Source organism: Leopardus geoffroyi, chromosome A1 (genome assembly GCF_018350155.1).
Source record: "Leopardus geoffroyi isolate Oge1 chromosome A1, O.geoffroyi_Oge1_pat1.0, whole genome shotgun sequence".
NCBI classification, from domain to species: domain Eukaryota; kingdom Metazoa; phylum Chordata; class Mammalia; order Carnivora; family Felidae; genus Leopardus; species Leopardus geoffroyi.
Window position 1 is genome coordinate 231417795 of NC_059326.1, and position 26707 is coordinate 231444501.

Consider the following 26707-nt stretch of genomic DNA (forward strand, 5'->3'; position numbering starts at 1 on the left):
TTCACAGAGACCAGAAATTCCATGAAGGCAGGGACCCGAGTGCCGGCGCCCGGGAGGCACTCTGATGTCAGCAATGTCAAGTGGGCCTAGACACAGTATGGTGCTTGACAGGAAAACTCTGGGGCAAGAGGGGGAAATGGAGGTGGTGAGCTAGCGATATAGCAGGCTGGTGGGCACAGTCTTGGATTTTCTTAACTTTCTGGAGTCACAAACTGCTAGAAAAGAAGAGAAATGGCCTCCTTAATGGCATCTGGCCTGCCGTGTACACCTCAAGAATTCTTCGTTGATATAAAAAGCTGTGCTGACTTAATAGAAATGGAAAGGAATAAAGTACATCTGTATCAAATTCCTTTAAAAAAAAAAAAAAACCTAGGATCTACTACAACTTACAAGTAACTTCTTCCTATTCATTCTAGAAAAGTCCCATGCAAAGCAGGATTTTAAAACACAGAACGTGAGGCGCCTGCGTGGCTCAGTTGGTAAAGCATCCCACTTGGGCTCAGACCACGATCTCGTGGTTCGTTGAGTTCGAGCCCTGCATCAGGCTTGCTGCTGTCAACACAGAGCCTGCTTCGGATCCTCTGTCCCCTTCTCTCTGCCCCTCCCCCACCTGCACTCGCCCAAAAATAAACATTAAATACATAAATAAAACACAAAATGTACCCTGCTTCACAGGAAAAAAAAAAAAAAATTACACGTATGTATATCCAGAAATGCAAGTTTGCAAAACAGAGTAAAAACAGGCCGAAAATACAACTCCAAGCCCATAAAATTTTGAAAATTCTAGTCCTTCTCCTCAAGGAAAGCTGGAAGTGGGTTCATGGTCATGGAGGGAGCAGAAGGATGGGCCAGCGGCCATTACCCTGGGCCCCGTTGTTGGCATCGGCTGCATCTTCCCCGCCCGCGTCCTCTTCCTCCTCATTGTCCTCCTCCTCTTCTTCTGCCTGATCGTCCTGGGCATCAGGGTTTTCTCCCACCACCGCATTCTCGGCCGGCGGGTTAGCAGGCTGGTCAGGGGCCACATTTTCAGCACCATTGCCTCCCGCTGGAGCCTAAAGTGACAGAGAAGCCCAGAAATTTAGCTAACTTGTCTCAGTTTTGCTCTATTTCCAAATAGCACTCTTCCTGCTAAAAAAATAAAACTAGTAAACACACACACTGTTAAAATTCCAAAACACACCTCTCAAAGTCACCTTTTCTACAAGTATCTGATTTTGGATCAACTCAGTATATAAGAGCGTGAATTCACGTCACAATGTCTATATTCATTCAGTACAATTTAGGGATTTCACAAAACTGCACAGGAAATGGGTTAACAAATCTGGCTGGCTATTCTGAACGCACGATTCCATAATCCTCCTTCACCTTTAAGCATTTTTTTTTGAGGACCAAACTTTAACATTTCAAGCACATCCCAAAAGAGTTACTGGTGTGGTTACAGAAGCTTCTATTCATGCCAGCAAAGCAAGAATGGAGAATTCAGAAAGTTAAAGCAATATTCCCTTTGTATACATAAAAACAGTACGTTAAAACATGTCACAAAAGGAGGCAAAAAAGGAGGCATTCAGCAGAGTAAAAATAAGCAGCAGGCTGACTGTCTTAACAACAGGAGAGAGAAACTGCTGGAGTTCACAGTTTCAGGAAACAGAGCTGCATCAGCCAAAAGAGATCCAGACCTGAGTTCTGATTTATTATTACAACTAGTCAAAGGCAAACTCAAGGAAAACCAAGGTTAGACTTCCCACGACTGCAGTCAGATCTTGCAACAAGAGAACTCTGGTTACTTCTCATGCAGGCTGAGCGAGGAGGAGCAATGAGACTCAACCAGGGATTCTGACCCCAGGCTGCCATCCCTGCACCTGCGCTCTGAGCTCCTCAGGCAAGACAACCTGGAATTACTCGTACGCCAGCATCTCCAGTCTGTTCCTCTGTGTAAACACTGGGTCTCAGCCACTGTCCAGCAAGATCCTGGAGAGGTCTGAGGACACCCTTGAGCCCAGCTGCCACCTCTGCCTGGAGGCTACAGGGTTGGGAGGATTCCTTCAACGGAATGGTCTCAACGTGTTCCAGTCTTCATCAAGGCCATCCGGGGGAAGCCCAGAAGGCTCTTGTGGAACCTGGACCTGGGGAGCCATTATTAGGATGACCTCTGGCTCCTGAGCCACCATCTCATTTGGTGGTGACCTTATGTGATCATTCTGAATTTCTCTATTTCTTAGTGTCTGTGGGTACCCTTCCAACTCCATTCTTCACCTCTGGGAAAAGAGAACTCAGATTCCCCTGGAGGGTGGCGGGGGCAGCTCATGAGGAGACTCAAACCCCACAACCAACTCTGGGAAAGGGTGGCAATTCTTCTTTACTGCCTTCACTGACCATCTCAGGGCCGAAAATAGTTTTACTCATTACCTATTCGTTTACACCCATACAGATATAGAACTTAATTCTCAGTTATCAGTTAAATACTCGAGGAAAAGGTGTCTAATTCCTGCTCAGTAAGTGAACCTATCCATATGGATGCTGTCAGTTCCCGCATGCATTATTCTCCTCTGGCTCTTACTAAGTTCTGCCACCGACTAAATGCAAAGACACAGCTACAGTTAAGGAAAACACTGAACCCCCATGGAGTCAATAAAGATTCTTAAAAAACTGCATTAAATGCTTCAAAATATGAGGTACGACCATAAATGTAGTAATGCTACATAAGAAGTATCTTTTCTTTCTAGTCTCACATCTTGCATGTATGATTTGCTAAGGAGAAGTTACACTCTTAACTCTGTAAAGAAAAAAGTATGATTGAATTTGGGGGCACCTGGGTGGCTCAACTGGTTGAGCATCCGACTTTGGTTCAGGTCACGATCTCATAGTTCGTGGGTTCAGGCCACACGTTGGGGTTTGCACTCACAGTGCAGAGCCTGCTTGAGATTCTCTGTCCTCTCTCTCTGCCCCTCCCCTGCTCCTGCAGGCTTTCTCTCTCAAAAATAAATGAACGTTAAAAAATTTTTTTAAAAAGAATGTCAGAATTTGAGGAGACCAAGCTACACACCGACACAGCAGAAGGTCCTTAAATGAAAAATTAAGTTGTTAATTATCATTCTGAGTATCTTAGAGTCAATTTTTCATAATAAAACTGTATGAAGTGTAAGTAGTTTTCGAACGTAAGTAGTTAATATTTTGACATTGTCAGCCCCAAAATTTCTCAGCAAGCAAGACACTAAAAATCATTTACTTTACCCTCTTTCTCTTAATACTTCCAGCAAATGCTCCTGTATCTAACATTAAGCATGGCATCTCTCATCCAGAAACAGCGAAAATGCACCAGACTGTTAACAGGGTTCCGATTTTTCTACTTTTGGTAATGCTGCTACTGGGAGCAGGAAACACAAGCAATTTACATACGAAGAAACTGATGAACCAAGGAGGTATGCAGCCTCCTTAGTGCCAGGCGGCACATCAGCATCATATCCAGGAAGTACACATGGTAACTTCCAGGCCAGCGTTAAGCAGTAAATCCAGGCAAAGAGAATGCAAGAGCGTTTCGGTACACCCTCACCACTGTTCCCAATCTCACTGGAAAATTAAGAGGCAAAGGAAAAGTAGCCTTCTTTTGACTTTTTGCATCTCCCTTAATCTTCTCCCAAACCTTTTCACTGTCCTGCTTCTGAATGAGGGGCACAGGAGTCAAGGGTTTAGGTCTCAGAAGGTGACAGTAATTCCCACGTCCTACTCAGACGGAATCACCGGGGGCGAGGGAGTTACCTCATTGTGGTGGTGCCCAGCAGCATTGAAGGGTGGGGCAGCATGCTCCAACCAAATCGGTGCCCCCCCGTGGACGATCTGCTCTCGCAACCACACGAGGCTGATGAATGCACACAGCGTGCACGTCACCACGAAACAACCCTGCAAACAATCTGCCAATAAATTGTCCCTATTAAAAAAAAATTATAGAGAATTACTCCAAAGAACACTTAAAATTAAGAAAACAAAGGTAACAACATTTCATTTTACACTTAAATGTCAGAAGAATGGCCAGAAATGAAGTCATCATTTTCTGGGTGAAATCAGCCTCTGAGAATTACTTCTGAGAATGGTGAAATTCTAACTATCTTATAAGCTGGCCAAATATATTTATTTCTACATTTCTACTATGTGTGTTTTTATTTTAATAAGCAAAGAATAACATAAGAACAACACAGAACTTAGCTACTTAGCCTCTCTATGAACATGGCTTAGAAACAGGGGCAGGCAAAAAGCAAAAAACCAAAAGCAGCCAAACGTACATGTAATTTACTAGAGGTGAGTGATTGTCCAACCCTCAGGGAGACTCTCTTTATCCTTACTTTACACACAAGTTTAACAAACTTGGTTGGCTGAGACCTACACACATGAAGATAACCAGTAAAATAGAAAGGGACAGAAGCACCTCCAGAAAGGCCTAATGACAATGCCCAAGAAAGGCCGAGAGATACTCGCTATGCAGTGTATAAGACAAAGTCCGTAACGCACTTTAGACAAGTGTCACTTAGAAAGCAGATCGAATTTTGATGGCAACTGCAAACATACCGGTAGTCCCTCAACCAATTCAGAAAGACATTACGGTTCCTTTACAGTTGTACATGAAAACACATTATCATGACACCAAAGACCTCTTTGTTCTCTCCCTCTCTGAAAGGGCTTGTCCTTCCCCAGCCTACGTCTGATTTCAGAATAATTCAAGGATAACTCAAAAATCTTGGTGGCCTTAGGAAAATCTTCCATCAGAATGGAATGACTTTTTTCCTCCATGGAAAGTCTGAAGAAGGATCCGTTTGAGCAATCTCAGCCTACAAGCTCCAAACTTGAAGAACTGATGTGGCCCACAGATATGATCTGGAATATATCCCAATCAAAAGAGGAATGCTAACCACTCCTGAGCTAAGGAACCCTTCAGATTATTAAAACTTTGATAGCTTGGGACTAAAACACCCCCTTCTCTACTCTCTACTTGTCACCAGCAATAAGAATAACAACTGTTTGGGGCGCCTGGGTGGCACAGTCGGTTAAACGTCCGACTTCAGCCAGGTCACGATCTCGCGGTCCGTGAGTTCGAGCCCCGTGTCAGGCTCTGGGCTGATGGCTCGGAGCCTGGAGCCTGTTTCTGATTCTGTGTCTCCCTCTCTCTCTGCCCCTCCCCCGTTCATGCTCTCTCTCTGTCCCAAAAATAAATAAACGTTGAAAAAAAAAAATTAAAAAAAAAAAAAAAAAAAGAATAACAACTGTTTGACGTCAGTTTTAAACAGTAACAAACCCTTTGTAGAGTTCTTTTCCCTCCTATCTAGAGTCAGGGCTCGTTCTGTGAACTGCCTGGATGAAGGAGAGGCTGTCTGAGTTTAGCGCCTAGAAGACAGATTGTGAGCTTCCACTTTCACTCTTTTAGAATGCTGCCCTGTGTCCACCACCTACAGAAGCACCACTGGCTTTCTGCGAGATGAGAGGCCACGTGGAAGAGAACCAAGGCACCCCAGCCAGAGCCATCCTAGACCATCCAAACCCAGGGCAACACATGAGTAACTGAGGCAAGCCCAACAGATGAACTGATCAGCTGAGCCCAGCTCAAACTGCTGGCCCCCGGAATTATGAGCAAACAAAATTACTGTTGTTTTAAGTCAGTAAGTTTTGGGGGCAGTATGTTTTAAAGCAGTAATTAACTGCTTTAGTATGTTGTGCCTAGAGATGATCTGAAGAACTTAGCTACAGAATATATAAGCAGCAGCTACAATATTAAGAAATTTAAAGTAAAATTGCAGAAATAAAATTAATACTATAGAGAAAATTAAATAATGCTCACTAAAAAAAAAAAAAGTAGTTTAGCTAAAATTGCTTTCAGGAAAACTGGCTCAATTCTTCAAACTGTAAAAGGCAGCATGGAATTATAAAACCAAACCGTGTTTACAATTTCTTTTGACTATCCCCCCCCATCCATGCCTTCGGTGTTCTTCCCGTGAATCAGCAGTGTCTCGAAGGCGATTCTCGTGGCTCACCAACCAATCAGGTTAGAAAGAAAAGGGGAGCTTGCCAATGTAAGGCAAGCAACGGCTCTGAGCTTTGGGGATAATTCTGCTATAACACTACCACAAGCACTCAAAATTCACATGGAGTTTTTACGGATATATGTGAATTTAATCTTTGAATAGCCCACCCAAATCCCTGAGGCATGATCTTCCTGACTTTACAGATGAGGAAACGGGTTCAGAAATTTCCAGTGATTTGCCCAAGGTCACCAAAAAACTTCCAGCTACAGACACCGTATTCCAATGCTAGGGTTCCTTCTGTTACAAGCAACTACCTCTCTGTACCACCTGAGTGATCACACCTGCCAAATAACCAGCTGTTCAACGGTTCTACTAATAAAAAGTGAAGGTAGCTAGTAAAGTACTACACTTTGTCCGGCATTTTCACTGACATGGCTTCCATAAACACCTGTTTTTCACATAGCCGAAGCCTCCCAATTCAGGCTTTGGTAAATGTTAACTTAGCCATTAAAACAGAAACCATGAGAAAAATAATGTGTCTCTACTTCATTAAACTGTCCAGATAGGAACTCAAGCCAACTTTTCTAAACAACTGAGATACTGACTGGCCTCTACCACACACACTCATAAACTACAATGGTTTACGGAATTTTAGTCCAAACTAAATGGAATAAGCCTTCCCTACGTGAAATGGTTCTTTCATTAGTTTATACCTATTAAAATAAGACTTCCATCCCACTTAGCAGTCACCCCTTGCTTTTTCTGACCTCCCTCACTACTTCTAATATGCACCTTTGCTTTGTACACAATTCCTAACTGGAAGTCAGAGGTGAACTATGTCATACACACAAATGACAGCTGAGCCATTTAAGACAGACTTTTTAAACTTCTATACTAAGACCATGTTCTGGACGGCTGAGATAAAAATCTGATGTCCAGAAAAGGGATCACTATCCTGTTGGTTTCTACTGCATCATTTCACAAAAGGCCTGTATTTTTACACAAAGGGTTATCTCCTTACACTAGTTCCAGATTTTCAAGTGTGTTAAATTACTGCTTCCCTGTTTTGTCATGGCCACAGCCATCAATGCCCTATTTCGAGGCCTTTGTCTACTTCTAAAAATTACTTTATCACAGCTGTTCTTCAAAAATGAAAACAAAAAACAATTCTAATGTAAATAAGGCTCAAGCCGAAAACCTTCAATGAAAACCTATTATTCCCTATACTGCCAAAGAAACAGACATAAATGAAGTACCTTGCCTGTTCTATCCAAAAAGGTGTAACCAGCAAGTAGAAAAACCAAGTCACAGACACAACCAATGTTTCTAAATATTTAGAAACATGATTAGAAGTAATGATGCAGATGCAAGAGACTTCAAAGAATTCCTAATTTCTTCTCTATTGGAAATACAGCTTGCTCTCTCCTTTTGCCGAGTGACTTATTTTTATGGTAATATACTCTGAATACCCTTGTTCACAGAAGGGTTTGATACTGTTCTTTGTTCTCACTGACATAAGGATCAGGAACCTAAGGTCAACTGGGTACAAAAGATTTGGCAAATACAGGTGCAATTTTGGTAGGCTGAATATTCTAGTGATCCTGATACAGTTAATCATTTACAGCATTTCTAATTCTGACATCAGTAATAAAACACACGTCTTTCCCCCAAAAAACGCTATTACGATGCTTGATGTCAAATTAAGATACAGTAAAACAATGACCACGAACAAGTTTTTTTAGGGTCCAGATTCTAATAATCACAAGAAACATTTAAAAAGTAAATTTGTATTCAAATGCCTATGTCATTAAAAACACATGTTTAAATGAACTCTCAGCATAGGAACACAGCAGCATAGATCTCACATTGCATGAGCCTATTTAAGAGGTGCCCCCCCGCCCCCTGGTTACAAAACAGTCCTTTAAAACATATCTGTTTTTAAACAAACATGTACGTGTTGTCAGCCACTTCTTCTGTACCTGTAACTGTCAGACTAAGACACATAAGTTACTTTTTGTCCTCGAACAAAAGGAATTTTCAAAATTGTAAGAAACATAAATGTGTGCAGGAAAAACGAGCACTCTCTGTGCTGTGCAGCCTTCCAGCTTCACAAGGTTCAGTACTCACGTGGACAGCATGTCCAGTGGCAGTGTCAGTAGTGAGCTCACGGAGCCAGTAAACAAGCACTTGTAGATACGGCCTAGCAAAAAGAGCAAGACAGCATGTGGTTATAACGCTCACCATGAACTCAGGGCCTCGATTAAACAGCGGTAAAGTGAAAGCCACTGAAATATTTAGTCTTTGCCAAGGCTGTCTTACTACATTAAACACTATACTAGGCAATACGATACAATACTACATCAAAAAAACCCAACACGGTGAATTAAGCATAAAAATAGTGAGTCAACATCACACACTAATGTTGAGAGCTTAGATTCTCTATAGACTGACTTGTTTCTATTGAATGAGCTTAGATGTTTGAAAAGGAAAAAATCTACATTAAAGACCTCCAAATTACAACACGGAGAATTTTTTTGAACCGAGAGTTCTAAAATTCATGGAGTCTGCTCACAAAAATAAAAGGTTTCAGTTCCAAGGGTATACAATTTGAAATTAAGAGGACTTTCCAGAAGAGTAAAGGCTCTAATAACACGAATAGCAAACTAACAACCAATTTTGAAACAACACAGACTAAGGGTCTGGCCATGAAGGGAAAAAAAGATCAAGTGTGGGTGAATGCACCGCCATCCCCTCATCCTCTTACTCAGAAAAGTCAAGAACAGAAATGGGGCCCATGAGGAAACAGCTGAGATTTTCCTTCTAACCAGAACTTGTATATTAGTTTAAGCACTCCCTATGGCCTTGTATCAAAAATTTTCAGTGACCTCAACGGCTGCTTTCAAAAGCCAAATCGAAATGAAAAGGTAGGAAAAGACTTCTGTAATAGAAATGACTTCTATACATTTATAAAATATTCCAAGCAAGTATGGTTGTAACGAAGTAAAACTGACAACAGACCAAATGTCTGTAGATAAGAAAATGGATTCATAAATTACAGGTGTCCTCAGTGCAGAGTGCTTTGCATCCATTAAAAACTAAGGTAGCTCAACAAGTTCTCACATGGAAAGGTCCCAGGGTACACTGCTAACTTAAAAAAGTTACAGACTAAAAAAAAAAAAAAAAAAGTTACAGACCATGTATTTGTGGCAGAACTTAAATTCTGAGTATGAGTGTGTGCGTGTGTGTGTGTGCAACAAGTGAGAACAGAGATTCAGCTTGTTGACTGTTTTATGTAAACTATTTAAGTCCCTACTTAATTTATTATTTGATCTACTGCTTTTAGAGAGGTTAGTCTTCCACTTGACTATGAACACTTTACATACTTCGAAGTCCTGTTCTCTGGTGCATAAAAGTTCTTCAATTTTATTTGCTTGGTAGCCTATGCATTTCACTCATACAAAATAAATGCTTTTTACCCATTAAAGTGTTTCATCTTGAATGACATCTGGCTGATTAATGCTGTTCCTTTGTTTTGTCAGCATTTGCTGACATCCCTCTAGCATTAACCTGGGCTGCTCTGTACTTATCTCTTACAGTGAATCACTTTTCTCTGTACAGAACCATAAGCCCCTATCTTGCAATAGATAAATCTAAAGTCTTAGGATCACAGAAGTTGCAACCTTACCCCTTCCTCTCTTACTTCCCTCCCTCTACCTCTCTCCCTGTCTTTCCTGTCTTTTGTTAGATTTTCCAAATATTTGCTGTTTCCTACTCCCACTCCCCAGGATAAAAACTCAATCCCACTTCTACTCTTCTGGCACTCAGTTTTAAGTTTCATTTTGTTACTTCTTATTAGGGTAAAATTTACGTGAATCTTAAGTATGTGTCTGGGTGAATTTTTATATATGTACATATATCCAAGAAACTACCACCCAGATCAAGATATTCAGCATTTCTAGCTCCGTGGAAGGCTCCTCAATCCCCTTCCCAGTTGGAATCTCCAGCAAAAGGTAGCTGCTAGTCTGATCTCTATCACCATAGATCAATTTGGCCTACTTTAAATTTTTTTTTTAATGCTTATTTATTTTCAAGAGAGAGATACAGAGCGCAAGTGGGAGAGGGGCAGAGAGAAAGGGAGACACAGAATCTGAAGCTGGCTTCAGGCCCCAAGCTGTCAGCAGAGAGCCCAACACGGGGCTTGAACTCACCAACTGTGAGATCACGACCTGAGCCAAGTCAGATGCTCAACCGAGCCATCCAGGCACCCCCAATTTGGCCTACCTTAAAATTTCACATAAATGCAATCCATACTCTTTTGTGCCTTGCTTCTTTCTCTCAGAGTAAAATTCATCCATGTTATTCTGCATCACAATAATCACCTATTTTTTCACTGCTAAGTAGTATTCCATTGTATAGATAAACCACAATGTATGCACTCTACTGTTGATAGGTATTTGGTTGGTTCCAGTGAACTCCTATTAGCAAAGCTGCTGGGATCATTCTTACACACGTCTTTTAGAGGACACAGGCTGTAGTTTCTGTCAGCTATATTCCCAGAAATGGAACTTCAGGTTGGATCATAGGTATTTATAACATTTAGCATCCGTCAGATATTGCCACACAGTTTTCTGAAGTAGTTACACCATATATATTCCCTCCACCAACAAGGGCATGTTCCAGATGCTCCACACCCTAAGAAACATTTGGCATTGTCTTATATTTTAGTTTCAGCCATTTTGCGGAGTATGTAGTAGTATCTTCTTGCGCATTTCCCTGATGACTAATGATGCGGAGCAGCTTTTTGTGTGTTCACTGGCTATTTAGATCATCTTCTTTCCAGAAACACCTGTTCAAATCTTTTGTCTACTTTTTATTTGGGTTGTCTGCCTTTTTCTTACTGACTTTTAGGAGTTCCCTACATACTGTAGATACAAGTCCTTTGTTTGAAGTATGCATTGCAAATATCTTCTCTCTGTGGCTTGCCTTTCTCAAAGGTATCTAAGCATGAATAAAAGTTCTCAATTTCACTGAAGTCCAATTTATTCAGTATTTTCTTTTATGGTTATTCTCCCATTTTTTTTTTTTTTTTAGAAGTCTTTTGGTTGTAACATGCATCAGGTGTAAGATAATGACATGGTTCATTTTTCATCTGGCCAGCCAGGTGATGCTGTACCATACATTGAAAGGATCAGCTTTCTTCCACTGAACAGCAGTGGTACCTCTGTTGTGATTCAGGTGATGATGCAGATGTGAGTCTAGTTCTGCGCTCTATTTGCTTACCTCTATTATTTTTAATATGCAGTCACACTATATTTTCCTATCTGTATCTAGAGCACCCACAGTCCCCTCACAAATAAAAATTACCAATCACTATAGATTAAAATTGCTGGTTAGCTGTGAGAAGCACTTGTTTCTTTTTCTTCGTAGCTCATGCCTTTCTGATTTCTTACTCATTTTGGTGAAGTATGTCCTCAAATGCTTTTTTCATAAATAGTTTGAGGTGGCAAGCTTTTCATGCCTTTGCACTGACTGAAATGTCTGCATTTTGTCCCTTCATCTGAGAATAATTTATGGGTAGATTTCAGGTTCAAAAATTTTGTCAAAATCTGAAGTCTCTGCTGTCTTCTGGCATTCAAAGCTGCTGATTTTAAGTCTAATGCCAGTCTGATTTTCATTACTTTGTAGGACAATCTGAAAATGGATTATCTACCATCCTATTCAGCCCTGGAAGACCAGAATGTCTAGGTTTATGAGTCTCTGTCCTTTATCATGGTCAGCTGTCTCTCTTTCAACCGAAAAGAGGCTGGTCATTTCCTCATGTCCAGTATCTCTTTCACCTTCTCAAAGTACTTACTAGACAGATCGTGAAACAACTGGATATAGCCTTTACCTCCTGATTTTTCCCCTCATACTTGCAACTTCTTGTCTCTGAGTTCCATCCTAGAGAACTCTTTGCTCAATCTCCTAGTTCACCACCTCACTCTTCAACAATACTTATTCTGCTATTTGATGTATCCCCAAAGACTTTCATCTTCATGAATGATCAAGTGTATTTTATTCTAAAGAGAAACGACGATATGAATTATGCTTATTTAAAAATCTCATTTGCATCTAATTCCAAAGAATCATATCTGCACCCTCTGGAACCATATGCTATCCAACCTTCTGCATGTCTTTAAAAACAAAAAACAGGGGCACCTGGGTGGCTCAGTCGGTTAAATGTCAGACTTTGGCTTGGGTTGTAATTTTTGTAGTTCACGTGCTTGAGACCTGCATCGGGCTCACTGCTGTCAGCACGGACCCCACTTCGGACCCTCTGTTCCCCCCACCCCGCCCATTCCCTGCTTGTGCATGAACACACACACGCTCTCTCAAAAAGGAGTAAACATTTAAATAATAAACACACAAAAAAGTAAAAACACAAAAGGGATCAATTAAGGGTTAGTATACCAACCTCTAGAAAACCTCCTATATCTTGAAAGATAAGCCTCCCAATTATTCAGGACTATAATAATAGATACATGAGTTGTCTTTTAAAAGAGGGAGAAAATCTCAAAATAGTCCATCTTCTGCAATCTTTGAAATTTCTAATATACTTCAGAGAATAAAAATCATGGTCCTTCCAATTATAATTTGCTTTTGCTTTTTCAACTCTTTCATGAACCTTCATTATTAGCCTCTGTATGCTGTGTTTGTCTTTCCCACATTCATTTGATAGAATGATGTGTTGATAACAGTTCTTAATCCAGGTGGATGTTTTCTAAGCGAGGCTTTCCAAATACATGAAATTATAATGTCAAATAATTAAACACCATTTGAACACAAATATGATATAACTTTATAATAGTAAATAGTTACGTAAATTTTAAATTACTCCAACCACGGAGTAGTGAATACTCACATGCTGTAAGAGGAACAACTCCCAACCATGCAAAGGCCACAAGTGTATAATGAAACCAGTATCGTATTGCAGTGCCAATACTTGTAACCAGTCCGGCAAATATGTCTTGGATTGGAAGCCGTGAAGGCATATCTGGAGAATAAACTAGAAGAGAAGAAAAAGTACATAATTTGATGAAGATTTAAAAATAGCTTAATTCATAAATATAAAATAGGCATGTAGTGCTAGCTTAACTTTCAATCTTTGTATTGCACTTATTTTTTCCTATTAAAAAAGGGAATCAAACGGTCACAATGATACCACGTTTACCCAGAACTCATGTGAGAGCAAATCACGTGTTAAATGCAGAAGCCAACAAAAAAGGCTTCTGTGCAGGAGAAAAGATTCAAGAGAAGTTCATACTCCCTCAGTCACTACCATGAACTTCATGCATAGCTAATTTATACATATTTTAGCATTCAAACAATACGTTTTCCCAAATTAAAGATCAGATAAAGCAAACAGGAGCAAAAGGGTGAAGCTGTTGGCATGTTAAAGAAAACCCTCCAAAGTCAAAACCACAATTAAGATATCACCTTATATCTGTCAAAGGGCTATTATGGGGGCGCCTGGGTGGCGCAGTCGGTTAGGCGTCCGACTTCAGCCAGGTCACAATCTCGCGGTCCGTGAGTTTGAGCCCCGCGTCGGGCTCTGGGCTGATGGCTCAGAGCCTGGAGCCTGTTTCTGATTCTGTGTCTCCCTCTCTCTCTGCCCCTCCCCCGTTCATGCTCTGTCTCTCTCTGTCCCAAAAATGAATAAACGTTGAAAAAAAAAAAAAAAAAAAAAGGGCTATTATGAAAAAGACAAGGAATAATACGCGTTGGCGAGGATGTGCAGAAAAAGGAACCCTCGTGCACTATGGGTGTGAGAATGTAAATTGGCACAGCCACTGTGGAAAATAGTATGGAGATTCCTCAAAAAGTTAAAAACATATAGCATCATACAATCCAGTAATCCCACTACTGGGTATTCACCCAAGGAAAACAAAAACACTAACTCGAAAAGATATACGCACCCTTATATTTATTGCAGTATTACTTACAATAGCCAAGATATGGAAGCAACCCACCAAGTGTCCACTGGTAGATGAATGGATAAAGAAAAAATACTACACACACACACACACACACACACACACACACACACACACACAGGAATATTGCTCAGCCATGAAAAATAATAAGATCCCGCCATTTGTGACAGCAAAGATGGACTTAGAAGGTATTATACTAAGTGCAATAAGTCAGTAAGTAAAATACAAATGCCATATAATTCTACTCATATATGCAATCTAAAAAACAAAACAAATAAACAAAAAAGCAGTAACAGACCCATAAGTACAGAGAACAAACTGGTGGTTGCCAAAGGGGAAGGGGGAGGGGGGCAAAATGGGTGAAGGACAGTGGGAGGTATGGGCTTCCAGTTACGGAATAAGTCACGGGGATGAAAAGTATACCAGAGGGAATAGAGTCAATAGTACAATAATAGCACTGTATGGTGAAAGTTGGGTAGCTACACTTGCGGTGAGCACAACATAACAGAGTTCTGGAATCACTATGCTGTACATCAGAACTAATCTAACACCGTGTCTCAACTATACTCCAATTTAAAAAAAAGGAAGAAAGAACCCTCCTCCCAAATACAAGCCTGAAACATAGCACTCAAAAAGTACAATCCACAGTAAAGTCATTTCATGTGGAAGCAAACACCCCGCTGATGTCTGTTAGCCAATTGCATCTCCCCAATTTCAGCACAATAACTAATATTCCAAACAGTAAATTCAGATCTCCCCATCTCTCTGTAAAATCTGGTTCAACACACTCAGAGGAAGGTTTGGCCATGTTTTAGAAAGATCTCTTTATTTTTTCTAAATGTTTATTTTTGAGTGAGTGAGAGAGTGAGAGAGTGAGAGTGAGAGAGAGAGAGGTGAGCAGAGAAACAGAGAATCCCAAGCAGGCTTCAGGCTCTGTGCTGTCTGCACAGAGCCCAATGCGAGGCTTGATCTCACAAACTGCGAGACCACGACCCTAGCTAAAATTAAGAGCTGAACACCCAACCAACTGAATTGCCCAGATGCCCCTAAAGTTATTGTTTTTAAAAGGAATCCTTATTGTTCAGAGATACATACTAAAATATGTACCAATGAAAATAAATGAGATTTGCTTTAAAAAGGATAGGGAAGTGGGGAACAAGAACACAGGTAAGAAATATCACGTAAAGGCCATGATTTGAAAATGAGTCAAACTAAGAGATATGAACAGGGGGCTTATTATACCTTTTTTTAATGTTTGAATTTGTCCATAATAAAAAATTAAAAAATAAAGAAAAAAGGAACATCTCACAAATTAAATCACTCTTTCTCACATACACATGCATTTGTGTGTTGAAAGCTGACATGTAGTTTTAAAAAAGATTTTCCTGGGGCGCCTGGGTGGCTCAGCCAGTTAAGCGTCCGACTTTGGCTCAAGTCATGATCTCATGGCTAGTGAGTCTGAGCCCGGCATAGTGCTCTGTGCTGACAGCTCAGAGCCTGAAGCCTGCTTTGGATTCTGTTCTCCCTCTCCCTTTGCCTCTCCCCCGCTCACGCTCTCTCAAAAATAAATAAACATTTAAAAAAACATTTTTTTAATATTTTCCCAAAATTTTATACTTTTATTAAATATCTTTATGTTACCAGTTATAACCCCAAAACGCAATGCAAACTTCTAAAGAACTTACTTGGTGTGAAAGCAAATCTGTGCTTGCATAATTCACAGTATTCTTTTCGACTGTGTTTCAGCCACTGAACTAAGCTGCAATCAAAAATACATTAATAAGCATAGTACTTACAGCAAAGAAACTTTAAGGTTTCACTGAAAGCCAATATTCTATTTTATTAAAATTTTATGTATCATAGAGCTTTTACAATTCTGACAGGTTCATATTTATAACATTTTTTAGCTTTTTATAACTTCATGCTGACAGTCCAAAACTATAACAAATAAAAATATATATTTCTATTACTAAAAAAGTTCAATTAACTAAATTGCAATCTCCTCAAAGCTAGCCTTGAATATAAAAGAATCTCCAAGCATCAACATCAGTTCTAACGCTGGTCTGATAATATTGTTACCCTAGGCAGCTAGGTCTGAATCCTGGTTGTCACTAAGTGGTTGGCTGAGTGACCTAGAAAAAGGTACTTAACCTTTCCATGCTCGTTTCCTCATCCGCATAATAATAAAAATATCCCACCTCATGGTTCTAAGAATTAAATGAATTGTGTACAAGCACTGAGTACCACCGGGCACAAAGCACTGCATAAACCTAAGCTATTATCACAACAAGTAGAATCCGAAAACCTCCATACTGCCAATGAACAAAATAAGCTCTCTGTGGCAGAAATAAACAGGTACTCACATGCACCTGGAAAACAATACCCAAATTATGGTAATTATGAATATAGGTAATTTCCAAATTTTCAGAATAAAATTTTTAAAAAATAATTATAGAGAAAGTTCACTGAAATAATCCCCTTTATTATATAAATGACAACACTGAAGCTCAGACATAAAATTTTCTGCAAGAATGACTCACCATTCTTGATGGATGAACTTAATACTGCCGGTACATACACAAGGATGATAAAGAGGTTTCTCAGGTGTTCCTTCTGACCGACACACTCTACATATGTCTGTGAACGAAAAAGATAAATTGAATTATCTTTCATTATAACTTAAAAAAAAAAAAACAACAGAACACCTGGCATCCGACTTCAGCTCAGGTCACGATCTTACGGTTCATGGGTTCGAGCCCCGCGTTGGGCTCTGGGCTAACGGCTCAGAGCCTGGAGCCTGCTTCAGAGTCTGTCTCCCTCTCGCTCTCTGCCCCTCCCCCACTCAGGCTCTGTCTCCCTCTCTCTCAAAAATAAACTTAGGAAAAAAAAAAAACCACGCAACCTCAAAGCAAAAATACCGTGTTAAAGCAAGAATCTGTCAGCAGAGCAGAGATGTAAAAGTGTGACTGTGATAATAAGTATATTCAAAGCTAAAAAATTCCCTAATACATAGAAAGGTGAATTGCCCTTTTGATAAGAGCTATTCTCCTAAAACTGCACTCTTCTGTAACTAACAAACGTTAAATAGAAATATGCAAAATCAGGTCACCACTGGTGTCCTAAGAGTTTTAAACTCCAATCCCAACAGTTTAAAGTCCTAAGTCCGGTCCTAACAGTTTAAACTCCACAAAAAACATATCCAAGGACTTGACACAATAACAACAGCGGGCAGCATAGGAGACACCCCTTTAGCTTCACGTCACACCACCAGAGGTCTAAGGACACGCACACACAGGGTGAGGGGGCACCCCAAAACCACAAAGGCGCCAGGCCAGAGAGAGGCAAGCTAGAGGTCACCTTAAGCAAAAGCCGCCAGAGCCCTGGACTACCTGGTCAGCAGACCTTCACCCGGCCCCACATGGCTCTGAGCACATCTGTCTGTCTTCTTGCCTGGGGCGGCCCCTGGGGTGCAGAGGAAGCGCCTCAGGCGAGCAATCCTCCCGGCTCCATAACGCTCCCTCTGCAAGACCACCTATGGAAATTTGGCCGCAACTTTTATTTAGACCATCTTCTCTGAGATCTTCAGGGCCAAGTGCCCACCCCAAGTGGTCGATCTGAAAGGCGACAGGCAGTGTGTACTAGGGGCAGGGACTCAGGCAAACTTTCGATCTACTTTCTCACAGGGAATTTCTCGTGAATGGGGAGTAACTGCAATCCAAGCTCGTTATTAATGCATTTAACCAGTCCCCAGCACCCGTGGGACTAGGCTGCACATGACCTAAGCAGTGTGGTAGCTGGTCCCCAACATTAAAAAGCACCGTGTTGCTCAATCTCGAGTGGCTGACTGCCACTTACCAAATACGAGGGATTCTGAGGACTCAGGCTGGCTAACTGTTCAGCACGCTAATACCCCTGGTTATCAATAAGCCAGACAAATCACTGCCAACACAGAAAGGGCATATACCACCACCCGTGGAAGAGCTTTTGCTGTGCCAATTCTGTCTGCACAGGAGCCGGGAGGGGTTGTCCAGGTTGAGTCAAATCAAGCACACACTCCAGGGGTGTGCCTCTCAGCTTCAGCTTCGGAACCACACCCTCCAGCTACCACCACTCAAAGGACTTTGGTTTCCTGGAAGCAGCCTGTGGGGTCATGAGAACAATGCTGGCGATGTGCATCTGTTTACAGCCAGAACTGCACTGGGTCCTCGGATCCAAAGCCTCTTCAAACCTCCCACTTTCACCTTCCTCCTTGATTAACGAAAACATCTTTGGCAAAAGTTTTCACTCTGGTCCGTCTTGCACCATTCTAAGACTTTGAGCTCTTGCGACAATATGAATGTCCCAACAATTCTGCCCAATCAGCCTCTGCAAAGTTCTGACACAAACAGAATAGAACCACACTAGAATTCCATGATTCCCGGGGCCGTATCCTGGCAGCTCAAGTCTGCTTTGAGTACTCTAATTTTCTCCAAACATACACTTCAGCCTAGGGAAACTAGGCTAAGAGCCAGGAGCTCACTAGAGGCAGGGGGTGGGGACCTGCAAGGACCCTGCGGTAGACCCACAGGGAAGCAGGAGATCCAACATCACACGAACATTTTAAGTACACCGAATTCGGTGTCTGCACTGAAGCTGGGATTACTGCAGCTGCCAGCACCAGACTTGCCCTGCGACGGATCCTCCTCAAAGGATTTAAAATGGACTCACTCCAACTATAGGACCTCAAAAGAGACCAGTGTTGTTTTTCATCGTTGCTCTCCCTGGTCGCAAGCAGGTCGTCTGTGCATCTGTGGTCTTTCTTGGTTGGGGTATTTGACCATCAAGCTACATTTATGGTACCAAGTCTGGATTCCTGGTCGTGATGGTCGCCACTAAAGGCACTGGGACTTCTACCTAAAGTAGTTGACAGGTCCAAGAGACAGGCGACCAATCTGGGTTATCTAGAATCACCTGAGATGCTGGTGCCTATGGGCATCGATTAGTTCCACGATCATCAGAATTATCCAGGTATGAGCAGAATAAGCACTCAAAGCCACATGGAACATGACCACACCAGGCCACAAGTGCTAGGATGCCCGTGGATCGACTTTAGAGACAGGCATGTGCTACTGAGGGATTAATCAGGTAGGGTGGTTTGGGTGCAAATGTGGGTGAGCCAACGCAGACCCGAGGCAAAGCAGTCCCACCTCACCCTGTCTCTGCAGGCAGCTCTCAGGCAGTTGCAGAAGTAGGGCACAGCAGCAAAAGTGTGGCACGGAGTGTAATGCCATCAGGACACAGTGTAAAGGAAAGCAGCAGCAATACTGCTGCACCCACACAAATAAGGGTAGTTATGTCGCCCTCCAGAAACAAGGTGACTGAGTAAGGAGTGCCTTTGTGGGCACACTGCTGCCAACAGGATGCAGTGACAACGGGGAAGGGATACTCATATGTGTGCCAACAGTTGATGCCACTGGGCTCATCCTGCAATGGGGACCAGCCCCACAAGGACAGTGCAGCCCCCATGTGGCACGAGGAAGCTATAGGGAGGACTGTGTATTGGCCAGACTGGGTGGGGCTCCTGAAAAGGAGCTGTAGCTCTGTGTTGACAGTGTGCAGCCTGCTTGAGATTCTCTCTTTCCCTCTCTGCCCCTTCCCAGTTCACTTTCTCTCAAAATAAAAACTTAAAAAAATGTAAAATAAAATGCGATAAAACTTTCACTGGCTATATCTTCATCAGGGGAAGAAAGCAGAGTAACACTTAAAAAATATGTCTCAACATTCCTAAAAGCCTGTTTCTGTGCACCAACAACCCAATTCTAATTTAAAAACCATTTATTCTAAATGACTTTAATATGGAACTTGGTCCAAAAAATATTACAAACCTCTTCTGCAGTACTGACCCTTTGTTTTCCCACATCATGAAGATGTGACTAAGTTTCGTTCAAAAGCACCTCATGTATAAATATTACCCTAAATGGAAAGGTGAAGATTGTTGGTATAAACTAGAATGGTGATAAGCCCTAGCTATAAAATACTTGTAAGGCCAACATTTGGCAGTTTAGCAGTCCCCAATCCCTGATTAGACTGTGTCATGGGCACAGCCACACCTTATTAGGGAACTGGAAGCTGGGAAAAGCTGCCAACAGAAAGGCTGCACCTGCTCTCACTCTATATCCTCAATTAAATTTCCTTATCCAGTCTGTGTGTGGACTAGGAAGGAATGGAAGCTTCTTCCCTGTCAATCCGTGTTCCAGTAAAAAAATCTGGAACAAGGCATAGGTATACAGAGCTAAACATTTTTTCTGGAAGGATACATAAGAATGAAGTCATTAGGAAAATGCAGTTAAAATCACAGTAAGATGGTGACGGCTGTGCAACAATTAAATGTGACTATATTTAATTCCAGTGAACTGTACACTTAAAAATGATTAGAATGGTAAATTTTGTTATGCATATTTTACTACAAAAAAATTTAAATCACAGTAAGATACCACTACATACCGATTAAAATGACAAAAAGGGAAAAAAATAAAACATTTTTACCATACGACCCAGCAATCCCATTCCTAAATACTTAATAAAATGAAAATTTATGTTTGCATGAAGACCCACATGAATTTGTACAATGGCTTCATTCATAATTTCCCCTAACTGGAAACAACCAATCCAAGCATTCCACAATTGGAGAACAGATAAACTGTGGTACATGTGATATTCTTTTCTACAACAGAATACTATTAAGCAATAAAAAGGAATGAAATAATGATATATACAACAATGTAAATAAATCTCAAATTAATTGTATGTTAAGCAAAAGAAGCCAGACTGAAAAAAGCTCCATACTATATTATTCCATTTATGACATTCTAGAAAAGGTAAAACTAGAGACAGAAACACATCAGTGGTTGCCAGGGTCTCTGCCCAAAAAAGGGAACAGGGGTATTTTGAGAAGTGGCTGAACTATTCCATACCTTGAATGTGCTAGCTACATGACTGTCTGAATTTGTCAAAAACTCATGGACATTACCATTGATAAATGGATAAAGATGTGCTGTAGGGGCGCCTGAGTGGCTCAGTCTGTCGGGCAACTGACTCTTAATTTTGGCTCAGGTCACAATCTCATGGTTTGTGGGTTCGGGCCCTGCGTGGGGCTCTGCAATGACAGCGTAGCCTGCTTGGGATTCCCTCCCTCCCTCCCTCCCTCTCTCTCTCTCTCCCCCTCAAAAATAAATAAACATTAAAAAAAAGAGAGAGACATGTTATATACACATACAATGATTGTTATTCAGCCATAAAAAAGAATGAAATCTTGCCATTTGCAACATATGAATGGATCCAGAGAGATTATAGCTAAGTGAAAAAAGTCAGAGAAAAACACATACCGTATGATTTAACTCACATGTGGAATTTAAGAAACAAAACAAATGAATAAAAAAAAAGAGAGAGACAAACCAAAGACAGCCTCTTAACTACAGAGAATAAACAGGTGGCTACCAGAGGGAAGGTAGGTGGGAGGATGGGTGTTAGGTGAAGGGGATTAACAGTACACTTATCATGATGAGCACTAGTATAGGAACCGTTGAATCATTATATTGTATACCTGAAACTTATATAACACTGTATGTTAACTACACTGGAATTAAAAAACTACACAAACTGACCCAGACCAAAAAAAAAAAACAAAAACACAAACAAAAACAAAAAACCCCATGAACATTAAATAGTAAGGTAAATTAAAGTATCGTTTAAATACTTTAATTGAACAACAAATGGGAAAGGGTAATGACATGAAAAAAAGTTACCGTTCCCTCACTCGAATGTAGTCTGATGAAGTTGCATACTGAGACGTATCCCAACATGCACATTAATTTCATCCAGTCAGACAGGAACTAATGCCATTAGGGACTGTGGAAATCATCAGCACTGGACGTTAAATATTTCTGGCATTCCACTTTCTGGATAAATAATAGGACTGCCCTCCCTGCCACTCTGAAATTAGAAATGAAATACAAGCTAGAGTGATGTGTACCACTTCTGGGTGGAAAACTCTGGGAGCTAACGAACACAACTCACCAACTGCATTTTCCTGCCTTAACGCCTGTGGAAGCACACTAACATGGAGCTTCCAGCAATCTAGGTTTCCACACGACCGCGGGTACCAGGGGCGTCTCTCCCCAGCCTGTACCAGACATGATGCTCAGTGAGAAAGAAACCTCTGTCGCTTTAAGCTGCCGTGACTTTTGAGTTGTGCCTAAGACATAAATTAGCCTATCCTGTTTCAGAAAGGGTCTTAGCAGCTTCGGGGGCAGGGGGGAGCAACTACAACACAACTACCACCAACACAGAAAGTCAAAGAAAGACTAACCTGTTTTGTATACTAAAATCAATCACACCACCCAACGCCTCAACAGAATAATATGGCCAAGGTTGTAAGACAATAAAGTCTGCATAAGGCACAGCCTGAGGCCTTTTAGTAAAACTGAAATAATAAAGTTCTGTGGTAGAACAAGGCTCCCACCGGATTTACATGCAGCAAAACTACAAATCTTGTCAGGCCAAAGTAAAAACATCACATTTTACTTGTTAGGAATGCAAACCTGCTTAGAAACAGTGAAGAGAAACTCTTCCTGCCTTTTTTTCCCCCCTTCCCTCTCCCCAGGCTCTTCCCGCTTTTCAAAAGTAATTTTCTTCTGTTTAATCGTGTGGGAACTTTTGTGGCTTTATTTGAATACCTAATATCTTCACAAAAGCATACCCTTTAATAGCACAGAGCCTAGCTCAATAAATATAAAGGTGCGGTTTTTTTGTTTTTTTACTGAAAAACTTCAAATCCTTAGTAACTGAGTATGGAGATGGCCCAGGAAATGAGAGGGAGGGAGAAAAGAACAACCAGTAAGAAGAGTAGGAGTCAGCTGTGGAAGTCAACACCCGTATTGGTTTGGCCCATCCCATCAATTTTTCTAGCCAATAATCCAGTTCACCAAATGTATCCTAAGCACCTACTACAGAAAAAAGAAGAGCTTTGGGTAGATGTCATTATTTTTAGGCCATCATCTACCTTGAATGTTTTTCCACATGAGATTTTAAAATGTTTGCACAATCCTTCAGGTAATCAACTAATAACTCAAAAAGCAAAGGGTTGGTAAATTATTAAAAGACTTTATTTTCCAGAACAAGTTTACATTTACAGAAAATCTGAGAAGACAGCGCAGTGTTCTAGTGCTAGATACAGCACCTAGTATCACGTTTTTAACACCTTACATTAGGATGGTACTTTTGTTTGAATCTAATGGACTAATATTCACACATTATCATAAACTAAAACCAACAGTTCATTCAGATTTCCCTTCTCTGCACCAAATATCCTTTTTTTTTTTGTTCCAAAATCCACCTGACGTTTATTTAGCTGCCATGTCTCCTTAGCTTGGCTAAGAGTTTCTCTTGGCTCTGGCAGTTTCTTAGGCTTTCCTTGTTTCTGATGACTTTGGTTGTTTTAAGGAGTATTGGGTAGGTATGTTGTAGGATGTCTTTTTCAGAATGTCTCATGTTTTGCTCATGATTAGAATATGGGGCTATAGGTCTGAGGGAAGAAAATCACATAGGCAAAGTGCCATTTTCATCACATCATATTAAGGGTATATACCATTAACATGAATTATGATTGTTAATGTTGGCCTTGAGTCATTTGGCTGAAGTAACAAAGGATTTTTAATATCTGATTACCAATAAAATTTTACAATTAGTAGCTATGATCACAGTAGGCAAATATTAATATAGGATTGAAAAATATTACTCAAAATGTCAGTGAATAACCTACATACCCAAAACCAGGGGAATGGGCATATTAAATTGTGGTACATTCACTACATGGAATATAGAAAAATGCAAAATGTTAAATAAACAAAACAGGAATAAAAACTGAAATAAAATACACACTGTACTTCCTACTAGGTAAAAATATCAGAACAGCCTAAAAGAGAAAATACAAAAAAAAAAAAAAAAACCAACATAGCCATTATAATTGGTTAGATGAGAACACTGGTGATTTTCTTGCCTTCCTTCCCCAAAGTTTCTAGTGCTTCACTGCCACTCTCTACCTGGAAAAGTTTGCCTATAAAAAAATGTACATAATTAGGCCTTGCAAACACAGGATTCAAAATCCTAATTCTACATATACCCCAAGGTTTAGTTATTTTCTCTCTCCAGATTACTTACTACAAAATGAACATTCACCTGTACTGTTGCTCTTGGAAGCCTGAAAACCACATTTTTTTGGCTTCTTTGCTGACTAGGCTTGAGTTGCATTCGGTCAACAAGAAGCACTTTTGCCGGCAAAGGTAAAGCCATTTCCTACTACTGGCTCTAAAAACAGCAGTGGCAGCTACCTGCAGGTGCTGTGGACTCCTGCAGTAGTTACAGATCCTGGTGGTGATTCTGCCAGCAGCACAGGCAGTGGCTCCAATGGCTTTGGGAGGGGTGGGCCAGGTATCAACGCATTCCCTCTCAGCTCCAGATTCGTTCTTCAGTATCCGTCCAGTGGTAAGAGAATGAATCCTTAAGCCTTTCTTTACACAAACATGTCAGTACAGGGTGCTGGAGGGACAAGGCAAGAAGAAGGAAGTGGTTTTCCGGCTCCTGCTGCACTGTCAGTAGATCTGTTATAATGTCTACCTTTTCACAATCCTACTGGTAAGAAGAACCCAATACACTCCAGGCCTTGTACCTAACAATGGTATCCAACCAACTTCCTCTGCATGCCCATCCATCAACTCTGGCTTGCCTGCACCCTGGAGGGTTGCTTACTGCTTGCCCAGAAACTGCAGACCAGCTCTGAACAACTCCACATTTCTCCAATGTCTGAACCACAGACGTGAGGGGGGCCCCACCAATTCAGAATGTGTCCCTACTTGGATAGACTCCCTCTTGTCCAAAGTACCCTTTACAGTATGCTTTACACCTTTATAGCTACGCTCTTACTGTAGCTTAATAATTCTTTCAACTTCCTCTGGCTAAATTACTGTGTGTTTTCTGTCTCCTCACTAGACCAAGACTGCAAAAAACAAACAAACAAAAAAAAAAAACAGAAAAAAAAAAAAAAGAAGATTTAAAAAACCAAGTGGAAAGTTCAGAATTGGAAAATACAGGGAGTGTGGGCTCATCATCCTGGACTTGAGCTCGACAGCAATGGCTACCACAAGAAACAGCACTTGTACAATTCTTTGGACTTGCCAGCTGGACTAGCTGTTTTTTCCTTCCATGGAAGATCATGTTGTTTTTTGAAACATCATGTTTACCATGGGTAAAAAAAAACTGAGAAAACAAAAACAAAAACAGTTATTCAGGTCTAGGAATTCGGCAGACATTTTATCACAAAAGAATCAAGTGAGCCCAGGAGTGAAGGAAAACAACTAACGATATTTACTGCCAATAATAAAAACCAAACTTTCAGACAAAAATTATGATTTTAGAAAACTTGTATCCATCACAACGAGCATAACAGCCTCTCTAATACCTAAAAGGCTTTTCAAGACGAGCTAGGTGGTGACGTTAGTGAATGGAAGCTTTTCTACTACCATTTGGAAGATATGCAGAACTCAGCGACTATCTACCAAAAGATCAATACATCATGCTACAAAACCATGCATGAGTAAAAAAATAACCCAATAGATTTTTAAAAATAGCTTTATTGAGGAATAAGTGACATTCAATAAAATGCGCTTAAATATCACTTGGTACACTTGACAATGATAAAACGGTCACCACAACTGAAATAAGGTATCCATCACCACCAAAATTAACTCAAGTTCCTTGATAATCTCACTGTCCCAGGCTCCTCTCCGCCCCATTCCTAAGCAAGTACCTACCTGCATTCCAGTACTTGGGATTAACTTGCATTCTCTAGAGTTTTATGTAAGTGGCACATACCCTGGCTTCTTCTTTCACTCATCCTAATTATTTTGAGATTCATCTATGTTGTTACGTGTATCAAAAGTTCATTTCTTTTTAGCACAGACTAGTATTCCACTGTATGGATGTGTCACAATTCGTTTATCCATTCGTCTGTTGATGGGCATTTGGGCTAGTGCAAGTTTTGGGATTTTACAAATAAAACTGCTATGTACGTGCACATACGAGTTTGTAGGCATTCATTTCTCCTAGTAAACCCCTAGCAGTGCTATGGCTGGATCATGTGTTAAGTGCATGTTTAACTTTCTAAGAAACCGCTACACTGATTTTCAAAGTGGACGTACCATTTTACATTCCCACCAGCAGTACACGAAAGCGCCGGTTGTTCCACATTCTCACCAACATTTGGTATGGTCGTCCTTTACAATTTCATCCTTTCTAACAGGTACACAATAGAGATATCTCATCGTAGTCTTCTTTTGTTAACAGCTTTATTGAAATACACAAATTATAAAGCTCAACAACTTAAAGTATTCAATCTGATGGTTTTTAATTTATGTACAGAGTTATGCAACCATTACCACAATCTAGTTTTTTAACAACTTCATCATCCCAAAAAGAAACCTTGTAACAATATATTAACAGTCACTCCTCATTCTTTGTCTTTATATAGATTTGCCTATTGGGGATATTTCACACAATTTGAATCATATGAAATGTGGTGTTTCAGGACTAGCTTCTTTTTTTTTTTTTTTTTTTAATTTTTTTTTTCAACGTTTATTTATTTTTGGGACAGAGAGAGACAGAGCATGAACAGGGGAGGGGCAGAGAGAGAGG

At 40.7% G+C, this 26707-nt stretch overlaps 1 protein-coding gene across 2 annotated transcripts in view; it reads right to left on the reverse strand.

Moving 5' to 3' along the window:
- Nucleotides 1-26707, reverse strand: part of MARCHF6 (membrane associated ring-CH-type finger 6) — a 76103-nt gene that overhangs the window by 40147 nt on the left and 9249 nt on the right. For both annotated transcript variants that reach the window (XM_045442058.1, XM_045442047.1), the window contains exons 2-7: nucleotides 16522-16618; nucleotides 15667-15740; nucleotides 12910-13053; nucleotides 8136-8208; nucleotides 3757-3925; nucleotides 863-1052 (exon numbers count right to left, since the gene is read on the reverse strand). In XM_045442058.1, coding sequence (XP_045298014.1) covers nucleotides 863-1052; nucleotides 3757-3925; nucleotides 8136-8208; nucleotides 12910-13053; nucleotides 15667-15740; nucleotides 16522-16618 — 747 coding nt within the window. The remainder of the gene's footprint in view (nucleotides 1-862; nucleotides 1053-3756; nucleotides 3926-8135; nucleotides 8209-12909; nucleotides 13054-15666; nucleotides 15741-16521; nucleotides 16619-26707) is intronic.